The sequence below is a fragment of the Salarias fasciatus genome, chromosome 6 (assembly GCF_902148845.1).
Source record: "Salarias fasciatus chromosome 6, fSalaFa1.1, whole genome shotgun sequence".
Lineage (NCBI taxonomy): Eukaryota > Metazoa > Chordata > Actinopteri > Blenniiformes > Blenniidae > Salarias > Salarias fasciatus.
In genome coordinates, this window is record NC_043750.1 from 16,511,173 (window position 1) to 16,525,421 (window position 14,249).

Genomic DNA, 14,249 nt, shown 5'->3' on the forward strand with positions numbered 1-14,249 from the left:
GGAGGACCGTTTGACCCATGCAGAGAGGTCAGTGGGACGTAGTGCAGTGGCCTGTTTGTTTATCAACCAAAGCGGCCCAAGCTTGTATTGAACAACATGGTGTCACAACAGTGTAAGTCCACTGAAAAGTGTGCTGTGAGACCGCAGCACACATCCTTCTTTAACAGAATGATACAACAGAAAATACATTATGTTCCTTCGTTCTGATTTGCTGTGCAGAGCCTTTTGCCCTGGCCTGTAGTCCCTGGGGTCCAGCAGAGTCTCTTTGAAGAGCAGGTCTCAGTTCAGCCTTCAACTAAAGTATGAATGCAGCTTGAATGAAAAAGCTCAAACGAACCAAACGCTGAACACGATGGGTCTCAGAAGCGCCAAATCCTTACAGATGGTATCTGACATGCTGTGACGTATCGGTGGATCACGTCCAACGCGTTCTGCTAGTTTCTGTGCTGATTTGATGTGAAACTCAGCCTTGCAGTGGGAACTGATGATTAAACCCAGAAAATAAGACAATCCCACGTTTTATGGGAACCTTTTTGTGTTTAGAACCATACGGTATTCATTACCACCACAATAATCACACATAAATTTTATTCATCCCAGCACAACAAACATGTTGTGAAGTTTGCGTTCACAGTACATGAAAGTAGTTTTCCATAACGCAGCTTGTTTACAATTGTTGATCCAGTGTTTAAAATGCCAGGGTGAGTATAAAGCCAACTGAGCTGCACTTCTGTTTTTTTTTGTTTTTTTTTTTTCTTTCTGGGGGGGAGGGGGTGTCCATGCTCAAACACATTTGATCCCAAAGATCCCGATAACCCCTTTAATTCGAGTCCTTTACGATGGAGCATGGAAACATCTAAAATATGCAGAGTAGCATAACTCCAAACTCAGGACTGGAAAACAGCTGTCGAGAGCTCCTAAATGCTGGAGCTTAAACACACTGGCACGAAGATCCCAGGGACATCTCACAGTTAATGGAGACTAGCCAACAGCCCATAGTTACACTCACGCATCAACCCAGAGCTGGTCAAACCCAGCTCTTCCTTACAGAGCTACGAACTGCACCACTGTGGCGCTCTGCTATTATTGATATCCGCGTTAAGCAAAGATTCTCAATTCTTTTAATGAGATTTAGTTGAGTTTTTAAACATTTGCTAAAATGTATTTAGCTCAATGAAATAAACCAGTGTTGTTATTATACAACAGTATTAGCCTTGGGGAATTATGATAGAGCGAATGAAGTAATTAAAATTCCTAGGTAATTAAGCATAAGTGGTATAGATTAACAATAGACACAATATTCACCTGGAGTCTATGATTACATCACGTTACAGCTGTGGCTATTAATTATTGATTTTCAACATAACATGCTTTTCTTTTTTCTGGAGGCTTCATTTTCATGAGGACTGTTACACAACGTCCATGTAATTCTTTTCAGTGCAGGGCGAGTAACACTTAAGTAATAATAAAAAAAAAAAAAAACCGTACACGGCAGCCTAAGTGATATGAAGGGATAGAAAATAATTTATGTGTTGAGAGTGGTGCTGATATAATTCAGAGGGCAGCCTCTGTGCACTCTGAGCTGAGTGCTCCAGTCTATAAGTGGCTCTTATATCAGGGCTTTCATCAAAACCCTCTTCCTATTACACCATGGAAATGAGTGATCACATGAAGTGCTCCATCTCTGGAGAAGGCTGCGAAACACTGGATGCTTTTTTAATTGGATTGTGTTACAAGGTATTTTTTTCAGAATTTTTGGACATTTGGGAAGAATCCCAGTTTCTCTTTACTGAAAAAAAAAAAAAAGCAACTCATGCGCTGAACTATAAAATAGATTTTAAATCTAGAAAGAATGGACAAACTGAAGGATTTCTGCAGAGAAGCTGACGCTTTTAGTGACTGAAATTAATACCGAGGCGAATGGATGCCACTCATTCCAGGCTCCAAGTCAAACTGTCACAATTATAAAAGCACTTTCTTCAAACTAACATGGCACTTTTCGTCCCCACAGCTGTTAAACATTCAGCTGGATAGGATAATGAATGTAACAGGAAAGGCTCAATGCTTTACAGCACAAGGTCGTTCCAAGCTCAATAGAAATTCTCCCTGCTAGTGGTAATCACATTATGAAAGGACTTGCAGCCTCAAGGATACAGTATCTGACACTTCCTGAATACCCAGGGCTTCGTCATTAACTAAAAGGAATTTGAAGTGTAGCGCCCTTCAAAGTTACAAACATTCAGTTTCTTGGCCTAAAAGAACTCTGCATAGTCAAATAAATGTGATTTGAGGTGGGTGGATTAAAGATTCAGGAAAAACTTTGCTGCCAATTAAATTGTGATTTTGCACAAAGTGTGTGAAACATCCACAGCCACACAAAAATTTGCCAACCATTTGATTGGGTTCGCCTGTTCTACTGGTCTTTAATGCAAATAGCTAATCAAACAATCACACTGAAGGAATTCAGTGTATCTACACCGTGAAGAACTGAGGCAGTTCTGAAGGCAACGGGGATCCAAACTGGAACTAGCAAGGTGTACCTGATAAAGCGGCGAGTGAGTGTAGTTCATAAAAGCACGGATGAGTTGGTACAATGTTGACAATATACATTGCCACAAAAAAGTTAAAATCATATCTTAATATTTAGTGACAATGATGAGGACCAGAACAAGAATCACAGCCACTGGGATCCAAAACAGCATGGAAATACAGCAGAAAGGACACAAATGAACCAATTAGACAGACTAAGGACTTAAAAACAGGCAGTGGGAAGGATGGCTGACGAAACGCAGGTGGAAACACTTGAATGGTAATCAGAGAAGGAGCAAGAGATAAAGGAAGAGGAAGTGCACAAATACAAACACATCGTATGTGAAGTAGAAAAAAAAGCAAAACACACGCAGAGAAAAAGCATGAATATAAACCATAGTCTAGACACAAGAAACAAGAACATGACAAAAACTACCAAAACAGAAACCCATATAAAGCATCATTTACCAGAAACACAAGCAACCTTCAAGAATAAACACATGAGGGAAGCAACTACAATGAACGTAGGCCAAGAAAAGAACATAAGATGACAAGCTGTGTCCATGCAGCTTTGCTTAAAGCGCTAGTAGCAGAGGGAATAAAGGATATCTTGTGAGTTTTCTGGCCAGAGTTACCATGTAATGTTACCGTAGGGATGCAAGTAAAAGATGTCTCAGAGTAGATATGAAGATGTGATGGATACGTCAGTGATTTTAACAGCCTCTTCTGTTATTCTTATGATTATTTTCTCATCCTTTGCTCTGATTATTTTTCAATAGTCTGTAACCTGGGACGGCCTCCTGGCTGCAGAGGTATTGATGACGTCCCCAACAGACAAATGTGCACAAAAGCCGGAGAAGCAGCTGCGCTGTGTCGCAGGATAAACTGTGTTCTCCTCTCCATCTTTTCCCCCTCGGATGTAAACACGCTTCCAAACACGATGCAATCACGCGGATGACAAGGGTGGGAAATGTCAACAAGGCTATTGAGTTTCAGGATGTGTGATGCTGCGGAGGACCAACAAAGTCCTTGAGAGTTTGCCGTGAGTGTTATTAGCTAACGCACGTGCGTCATCAGGGATCAAGTCCCAAAACCATGCCATCATCAAGTGTGATAGTAAATAAATATTACGTTACAGCTTTTCAGAAGAGTTTCTTTCCAAGGCTGCTCAAGGCGATTATCCCTCAGAAAGGTTGAAATATTTTATTGTAATTCTTCTTCACCTGAATTTAATAACAAGTCGGAGCTGTGCAGTAACCAACACAACCACGCAGAGCAATTACAAATCTGATGCACGGTACAATATCTTCTTACAGTTTCCCGCCTTGAGCACAGAGTCATCATAATGTCAGTGCACGGCTAAGCATCAGCATTGTGCCCAAAAACATACAGAAAAGAAATATTTGTGTGAAACCCGAAGGACTGTAACGTGATCCTGTCATAGTTCTCAGAACGACTTTTCGCTCTTTCATGTGGGACAGTGAGCTATGTGGCAGCACCCTGAAACATCCTGAACAGTGTTTGTCAGTGGTTATTTAATACCTGGCATGCTTTACTTTCGAAGTGAGGTTAGGCCAGAGGGCAATGGCCCCTGGATGCACCGGGAAAATCTGTATGTACTCTTTGAAAAGAAGATTCACCTGCACTGACAATGGACGTTTTAAGATTTCAAACACAGGACAACCTCATGTAACGCGTGTTTGTATAACTCACAGGGTTCCAGTGAAAACGCCATGAAATGGCCTGATATCAGTCATCTAGGTCCACTTTTTCCCTAAAGCACTACTGTTAAGCCATTCCTTCATCTCTTACATGATGGAGGGCGTTCTGTATTATTTAGAGGCGAGCGCGCCACAGAGTTGGGAGTCTATTCTAATGGACGCAGCCCTCCATGCATACAGCCAGCTCATTAGTTATACATGGGGCAAACCAGGTCCCAAGAAGCTCTGAGGGAGCCTGGTGTGACGGAAAATGACAGCAGTGCCCTTTCTGAGTGTTGCATAAATAGAAATAACCAAAACATCAACCCACAACAGACTATTGATGTAGCACAAGAAAATGTGAGTATGGCATAAACCAGATAAAATTGAGCCTGTGACATTTAAACGGCCAGCTGTCTGCTTTCTGAGCGTTAACACACACACACACACACACACACACTCACCTCAGCAGAGCGGCTCGCTATTGATCTGTTCATCAGCACAGCTGAGTCAAAAAGAGCTCTGCAGCAAAAACTGTCTCCCCTCCGAGACAATGACTCTGCAGGTTTGCTATACAGATGTGCACCACAATCTGAAACTTTGCCAAGCCGCAAGTTTATATTCTGAAACAGAACTGTACACATGTGCACAACACTGCATTCAAAACACTGGCGAGGAAACATAATGACAAACAACCTGCATGCATGCACCCACTGTGTCCGACGCTGCTCCTGTCGCCGACTCACCTGCCAGTCGGCTGTCTCGAGCCGGCTTGCTCAGCATGTCGAGGGCTTTGTAGGTGGAGGACCTGATGTGATCACTGAAGGACCTCTGCAGCAGCAGCAGCCTCATGGAGCGAGACATACCAGTACGCCTCCACCGAAAGCCACCCACCTCAGACTTGCACCTCGATTCCACACCTGTTTCAGATCGTCCCGATCTTCTTACGCGTTTGCCTCTCGTCAGTCCTGCCTTCTGCCTCTGATCCTTGTAGCAATATTTAAACAGTCATAATTTGGCTGTTTTCAAACGGGATCTGCCTCGGTTCTGTCTTGAGGTAGTGGTCTCTGTTCTGCCTCCTCTCAGTCTACTCCGGTCCGGACTGTACACTCCCGTTTGCTGCAGCGAGCATCAGTGCGGTAGCTGCTGGGACACATCCAGCCCGTGCTGCAATGCACTCATATTCTATTCTGCCAGTGTGTGTGTGTGTGTGTGTTAGTGTAAGTGCTTTCTGACACAAGCTCAGCCACTCACTGTGAATATCTGAGTGCTTTTGAGTCACGACTAAGCCTTTTTTTCCAATCTCACATCTATTTTTTTCCTGCATCTTGTCATTGTCACCTTCCTCCTCGCTCTGTTTACACCTGCCCAACCCTGTCTAGACACAGCTTGCATCAATGCCAGTTATACAACCCATCGCTAAGGCAGCCTGTTATAAATTCTCACCTGTCCTCGACCACATGCACCTAAGCGCGTAACAGAACGGCAATCAAGACACAAGAAGAGAGGTGATAATGGCTGATGTGTGCTGATAAATAAATATATCTTCACAGTGAAAGAATTTACATCTAAATGCGAAAAAAAATGAGGAGCCATTTCCTGTTTTCAAGCTTCAGAAAGAATAGAAACTCTGCCGTTCCTCATAACCGTAATAAGTTTTCTCAGCCCCTCCACTATGTAAAACGATCCAGCTCACGACATAACTTTACTGTCAATATGTTATTGTTGAAAGAGAACACACACGCACCGACACACACAAACAGAAGCTCAAATGGACGCCAGGAGTCATGGAGGAATGAGGCACGTACAGTAAACCTTACACAACAAACATTACGTGACTGACGTGGACAAATGCAACAAGGAACTCCATTACTTATATTGTTGCTGAGCTGATCGGATAATGTATCTATTTAGGATCGATTGAACAAAGGGAACTTAAAAAATACATCCTGTAAATGTTAAATTGCAAAATACAATCATCATAGAACAGCTTACATTAAATTCAAATCATTACATTGAAGATGTTTCTATTATATCTCAGAAGGCAGAAGAACAAGTACGTGACGCTAAACAGTCCGCAATGACAAGGATACATTCTGTATGTTTGTGTATTGACAATAACAGAAAGTTGTATTTTGCAAGTCTGAGACCAACTCCTTCAAACTGGAAATCTGACGAAACAGACAACAAAACGACCAAAAACATGACTGTTTATGATTTTAAGCTAAAACTAATAGCAATCTTTTGTGAAAAGTCATTCAACAATGAAAAACATAACTTGCAAACAAAGCAGAGTGAATGTGTGAATTTGGGATCATTCAATCATTTGGTAAAAAGAAGAATTGAACGATTACACTGAAAAACATTGATAAGTGCAGATGTCAGCTACACCAGCCTATTATCAAATTATATATGTAACGATAGGTTTGATCTTATTTGTAGCTTGTTCCTAACATTAGTTCCTTAAAACAGAGTTCGCTGCTTTTACACACCATTATACACAGTTAGCATGCTGCTCTGAATATATGTTGTTACTCATGACCTGACAGCGTGCCTGTATTTGTGGTGTGCAGGAGGACGTGCGGTCCATTGCATTCCACACTGAGCTCACACTTGAGAGAATCAGCCAGTCCTGCTGGTAGTAATGCGCCCGGGACAGGTTTATTGCAGTGTGCTGATAGCATTGTCCTCATCACAGCCAAGTGACTTTATGGTCTCCTCAGGTTTGCTGAGACTGATAAGGCAGGATTCCCGCGCTTTTACTTTTCACAGTCCTTGACTTTCATGCTGATTCAGCAGAAGCGTGACCTCTTTAACTGCATTGATAATGAGGATTAGAAGGGCAAACAAGAAAGGCAAATAAATCGCAAAGGTCTCAAATTTCCCCATAACTTTTCTTTTAGTCGTCTGAAACCCAAATCAAAACATAATTTCTCATGTGCGATCACGTGCTGTAGCTGAGACGCTTGTATGCAAACCATCTGGTCCAGTATTTGCATCTCGGCTGCATATCAGTTTACTTTCCCTCTCTGCCTCCCATATACCTGTGATAAGGGGGCAATACACAGACTGTGACCTGGATACGAGGGTAAACTGTTTTCACGGGAGGAGGACAGTGAAAACAATGGCGCTCTCATCCCTCGGGACGGGAGGTCTTGCCAAATGCCCCTTCTGTCAAACAGAGAGACGGCGTGCCAGGACTGCATACCTATAACTGTATCCATAAAACAGAGGGAGGAGAGGCTCACCTGCCAACACACTGACCCAGATACGAGAGCAGGGAGGCGGAGGTTTGGGAAGTTGGGAGGTGACTTCAAACAGTGTATGTAAACAGCGTGTGAGGGTCGACCATCAAAACGATTGACAAAAACAATGAACCGTGTGTCTCTTTACAGCAATGCCAAAAATGTGTCGGTGCGTCGAAGCATGTACGTGTGGGTGTGCCCAAGTGTGGCTACAATTGTCTGTACATCCCTTTGAAGTGGCCATCTGCTTGAGGTCTTATTCTGCTATCAACCTTATACTCCCTCACAAAGTCTGCCCTACTTTCCTGTGACTCCTGTCTCACGATTTGATACCTTGTTTTTGTGCGGCGGCAAGATGGAAAGTTCTTCCAGCGAGTGACTAAACACCCTGATGTGTCAAGATATCGTTTCTCTAAATATTCTACATCTAGTTTACTTTAACATTGACTATTTCAGCTTCTCCTACATGTTGTTGATGACGACTTTTCCCTGTCAAGCAGATAAGGAGAGTAAACCAGTGACGGCGGCTGCTGATCCATCGGTATGGGGCAGCATTGGAACATTTACAGTCTCCCAGTGAACCACTTGCTATATGATGTGACATGAAGAACAGGTTCAAGGAGATATTAATGTGAGTTGAAATGATAACAGTCGTGGCAGGAAAGCGCTTCCTGATTTTTCAGGTACCTCCCAACACATCCTGTTTATTATAATGTAAACTAATCAGGCAGAGGGTAATTGTGGTAAAAGCGCAATATTTTCATGAAAGGACATTGACATCTGGAATATGTTGATGACTCAATTATGAGTTTCTTTCAACGATCAAAATGTTAGCAACTTTTGAAAAAATGGAGTGAATGTGGAGAAGTTTCATTATAACAGATGGGTGAACATGACTGAGTGTGAAAAAGACTGTTGAGACTGGTGAAGTGGTAATGGTGGAAGTTAATTTAAAGAGATTTTTTTTTTTTTTGGACTAGGTTGGGAAACACTGATTAGACCGATTCAAAATTCATATCAAAGCCATTATGGATATGTTTTTGATATCTTAGTGTTCAATCACGAATGAACTTTAGAGGCAGACAGACAGAAAACACTGAAAAGGCTAAATTGGGAGTCATGACTCAGTGTCTGTTGAGGCTTCTTTCTTTAGGACTTCTTTGGGAGACTTTTGTTGCTGCAAATCAGGGAGCAACAGCAAAAGTTCCTGTTGTAAATTCCCCTCCATGCAGTGATTTCCTGTCCAGCGTAGGACTGCAATGTGGATGGATACCCGGAGAAACAACTCTCAAAACATGGAAAGCAATGAGCCATGACTCAGAGAGAACCAGGAATACTTTGGTTGAGAAATGACTTTACAGTCTTTGAAAATGTATTTCTGGCAGAGAGGAACACTTACTGTCAGTCAGGATGATTCATGAGGAAGTACAGCTTAAAAAAAAAGGAAGAAAAAACTCCCATATTTCCAAACTCTCTCAGTTTTACAATGTATCAGATAAAAGCAGATAATAGTGCATCTGTAGATGTATTCAGAAGTGTAAAGTAAAGGTTGGATGGGGTCCAGTTCGTTACATTAGCAGCCTCCACACAGGAAGCTGGGGCGAGTGTGTCGAACGCTGGGGGGAGGAGGGGCTCGTGAGGAGGGGAAGACATGAGGCTGGCCGAGACAGACAGGGCAGGCCAGGAATGTGACCTTGCACAAACACAGTGACTCCTGTACGGCAATGGACTGGTAGCAACAAAACGGGAGGAGGAGACTCAATCAAAGAGCAGGAATAAGTTGCAGAAAAACAAACATCGTCCATGAGCTATTATTGACTTGGCTGCAGGCTGAAGTGGCTTCATTACATCTGCCAGAGCAACTCCTCGGGTCAGAGCAGTCTGCGAGAAGGGTTCATAGCTGCACGGAGGTAATTTAAGTGTCAAATGAGAAAAGCCAGTCATCCAGTGTGAATGCTAATGCATTTCTCTGTGAGGCTCTCTGAAAACTGGGGTGAAAATGTGCCAATTTTGAATGCTAGAAATGTGGATCAAGAAAGCCGAGCTGCTCAGTCAGAGGATTTGAAGGGAAATATTGATTCTTTGACAGCATCTGTGCTCTTTTCTTGCCTTGAAAGAAAAGAAAAGGAGTGAAATCAGACATGCAGGCTCACAACTCTTATCTTATCCTCGTTATTACACAAGCCGTGCTGGACAGTAACAAATATATGAATACTTTCTATTAACCAGGCTAATAAGAGACAATCAACATCACTGATACAATATAGAAACAAATATGAAAGAAACAAGGACAGTAGCACAAATTTTTCTACCTGAACATTGTGTGATAGTATCTACTCTTTTCAGAGGTGAACACTGGTCAGATGGTTGCGTCATTTCCATGGGAGATTTTTATATGTGTAATATCAAAGTGATTAATTCTGGGATACCCAGGGGTCAGCACTGAAGCCAAATGCTTCTTAAAATGGCTCAAACTTCCAGTAAAGCGACGAGGTACATGAGTGATGAGCAAGAAAGGGAAACTTACAGAAACGATGAGGCGACTGGTTCACAGGAACCACGAACCCTTAAATGTGAGGAAGCTCCTCCCACACAGGATTTCACTGAGGGTGTTAAATCACATCCAGTTTCCTCCGTTTTCCTTCCCTCCTCCCACAGCCGAGGCGAGAGAGACGATCAAGGAGTCCAGGTAAAAGGTCAGGCTTTAACCCCGCTGCTGGTTGGATGCCCATCATTGTGTTCTGTATCCCCGCTGCTTTATATTTAGATCAGCAAGGCACAGCGTGGTGCCGCAGACCTCAACTACCACCACAAAAAAAGTACAACTATTCTTAGAATCTATAAAGCGGCGTGTTGACAAGCTCCAATATGGGCGAGAAAGAGTGTTGTTGAAATGTTGATGGGCTGATACCAAGAACTTAAAGGAAACCGCCCAAAATAATTGTTTTAATAATTAATGATATGAAGAAAATATTAAGAAACTGAATATGCGAACAAGCAAGGTTTTTTTTTTTACTTTGTGGTAATTTGGAAACGTAAACTCTTCATATTAAAATCTAAAAAGAATAAGAGCCATGTCAGTGAGCAGCTGCACTAAATATGTCTTGGTGAGAGACATTTGGAGAAGCCAATCTTGTCATTAAGTCACCACAGATGAGAGCATTTGGAAATTAGACAAACCACTGTCTTCAGTGGTGATCTGTCTCATCCTTTCCTTTATTATTTTCACTCATATAAGAAAAACTTGGGGAAAAAAATGGATAGAAGTACAGACACACACACACACACACACACACACACACACACCCTCTGATGATACATGCAGGCTGGTTGTGAAGCATGAATTATAGACTTTTCTGTGAAATAACCTGTTTCCATTAAAAGAAAAAAGGTGCTCTTGTCCAATCAGATGAAACAGTCATTTGAAGAACAAATTAAATTTGGAGCCATTTAAGAACCAAAAAAGGTTTTTGACTGTTGCACAGTTGAGGCAGTCCTTCTGCTCATTCTTATTTATTGAAGCAACTCCACATAAAGGTTGGGTGTTCCATGATGTTGACAGGTTTCACTTGAGCAAGGAGCCAGACTGTGGTGAAGAAACCACAAAATAATGTCTGAACAGTTCTTTTGTTCCCCTTTAATGTCTTTTCTAACTAATGAATGCACACTGTGGTATTAAATTAGTATCAAACATGGAAATGATTTCTACTGAAATTCAATTTCTCTGATTATTTCTCAGATTTAAATGTCAATGCTTGAACTATACCCAACTGAGAACGTATCCAGATTGTGACATGTGGTCCTGATGTGTAACTCATGACGGCGTCAGATGGCATGCAGGCGGAGATGACTTATACCATTCCAATGCACAGCGCTCTGCAGGATCATTAAATCTCAGGCTGTGACTTGAATGGCTGGAGTTGTAACAGCAGCAGAAGGCATACCATTTCTGTGTGCAACAAAGCCGTGACACTGACCGCTCAGTGAGGTACCCCCGGCGCTGCAGGGGGGTCATCAACCCTGCCATTACAGAAAGCAGACAGTGGAAACTTCTGGCTGACTGCTGTTGTGCTTCCGTTGTCACGCAGATAGTAAAATTAACCATGAATGAACCGTCTTTTACGGCGGGGCACCGGGAGCCTTGGGGCCGTGGTGCGTGATGTAACACTGTCACAAATGTGTCATTCCCAGGGGCTCAAATGGTGGCAATACAGAGAGAGCTTTGAAGTATCACAATGAACACTGGGCTTTGTGCTCCACCAAAACCTCCGCCAACTCTTCTGGTCCCCCCCCCACCGCTCCCACCGCAGGGTCCTGGGTTCCATCACAGAGACGCAGAGATGGAGGTTACATAACTTGCTTACGGGGAGTCCAACTGATTGAAATGAAGAAAAATGACCAAGAAAGTTTGACCCCCTTTGAAGTCGAGAGTACGGTTGTTTTGTGAGGTTTTTGCCACTTTGGAAAACAACATGAGGAAAAGGCTCCACTCAGATATGCACATAACGTACACAGTCGTACACACTCAAGGCCAAACTCACTGACAGCTTCTGCACATTCCCCATGAAAGGTTTCCCGACTGTGGCAGTAATTAGAGGCGCAGACTGAGTGAGAGCATGAGTGAGGACTCCCATCAGGATCCGAGGCAGCGGGGGACGATATGAAAGCCTCATCCCCGCGTCCAGCCACCTCTCTGGCATTGTCTACGGCCGGGCTGACGACACGGGGGGGTGTTTAATGAACAGTGCTTCCCTGCCGCCTGTCTGAAAGTAGGTCTGTCCATCCATAGTTTCCTGATGACCCTGTGCTTTATCAGCAGACTGCTGACGGAGAGGCCGGAGCCACAATGGAGGCAGCGGTCATTACAGATCGAGTCTGTTCTTCAGATCAATTCATACTAAAGCGTACAAAGTGGATGAGAGCATTCAAAGAAACAAAACAAAGCAGACTATTCACCAGGAGACAGCCATGGTAAATTAAAATATCCATATGTCAACTATTTATTCAGAAACATTTGAAAAATTTCCATTCAGATGACTTTAGTTATCGCGTACAAGTTTTTTTTTTTGTTTTTTTTGAACAGAGGAGGGTGAATGAGGGCAAAAGGTAAATGAGGGAAAAGTTCAAAAGTTTTGCACAAAAGACTCGACATCCAGTCTGGCTCTTATCTTTCAAAGGCGACAGGCTTGATGTTTTAGCAGATGAGTCTCGGATCTTATCTCCGTCACCAACCCATTCCCAGCCGCCCAATAACTCATCTGCGGTCCCATGATATACTCGCCAGCCGGCCATCGATCATACACTGTCACATACATCTCCTCACTTGACACCATCCAGGGCTCAGTCAAACCCCCCCTCCCTCAATCTCTCATGTGACAAACTACGAAGGATGAAAAGGGAAATGCTGCCACAAGATTCTCATCTCACCTCCCACAAACAAACTGCATATATATAAGGGTGGAAAAAATAGCAAGGACTCACCAGCTTTTTCTTTTTCGGGAACAACCAAGGCGCTCTGTGAGGCAGAAGAGAAAAACAGATTAAAGTGGAGATAGTTGTGTTGTGATGCACATCCTTGACGTTTGATGTCTGGCAGTGACTCAGACTCACACAGTAAAACACAGATTTTTTTTTTCTCCTCACAGAAAAAGACTGTATATTAATCTCTTTGTATGCTTTTCCTCTTAACCAGAAGACATGTTTTTTTTCTATTATCCTAAATCTGAATGAACAAGGAGGAAAAGACATAGGAAGAACATCGAAACTAGCTTCTTTTTGTTGATGTTTGTCATTTTCTGTTGGCTGATCGGTGTTCTGACTGTAATCTGAGCTTGTCATTACTCAAAAAGATGGACTCATCTTGGATGATCACTATTATTATCCAATTCCATCTAGGGATACTGTCATCTATTACAGAAAATGGACCATACAGTTGCACCAAAATGACAATTCAAAAAAAAAAAAAAATCCTGTTGAAACAAGGAATGCCGTTGCTACAACTGCACACATAGTTTTCTGATTTGCAGACGTTTTAATAACTGCTCACAACAGATAAGAAACCCACCAGAGATTTCTACACAAATATCACATCATTACAGGTCTGAGAGTGCGGCACATTCTCCAGTGAGTCACTGTTGATTCAGCTCCGGCGTAGATAGTCTGGATAGGCATTACTGACTGAATCATAACAAGTGTTGTAGCTATAGTAGATTCTCATCATTCTGAGCACCTAATATTTCCTTCTATGGCATTGTTGCGGGTTTTAGAAAAATACTACGGCATCAAAACAGTGTTTTTTTAGAAGAATCGTGTGTGTGTGTGTGTGTGTGTGTGTGTGTGTGTGTGTGTGTGTGTGTGTGTGGCGCAGCAGTCAGTTGGAATGCAAAGGTCTCCCTTGTGGCTGACTTTTGACCTCAGGGTCCTTGGCTGATCTCCACACCCTGATCTGTTTTAATCCACACTCTCCTCAAAAAGATCAGACCAAGTTAAAAAAAAACAAAAAAACAACTTGTTTAAAAAAATGGATTCATCAGCATAATTTACATAAGCATATTTCCGCTCATATTTCTATTCAGGAAAAAATGTGACCAACGTCTATTTACGCCTCAAGCATGTTTGAACCATTTAACAATCTTGCGGTGTGACGACTTTATCCTCAACACTTCACGCTTTGTCTGCTGCCAGAATGCCTAAAACGACAGTCTGAGTTGAAGGCTGTGTTCGCACTTGTGGTGCGGTTCTGTGATTCAGACCAAAGTTACATAAAAAGAACATT

General features: G+C 42.5%; 1 protein-coding gene across 1 annotated transcript in view; it reads right to left on the minus strand.

Annotated features, from left to right (window-relative positions):
* dlc1 (DLC1 Rho GTPase activating protein) overlaps positions 1–5,237 on the minus strand; it is a 44,212-nt gene extending 38,975 nt beyond the window's left edge. Inside the window, exon 1 of the mRNA XM_030093169.1 lies at positions 4,976–5,237. Coding sequence (XP_029949029.1) covers positions 4,976–5,093 — 118 coding nt within the window. The 5' untranslated portion in view covers positions 5,094–5,237. The remainder of the gene's footprint in view (positions 1–4,975) is intronic.
* Between the last annotated feature and the right edge of the window lie 9,012 nt (positions 5,238–14,249).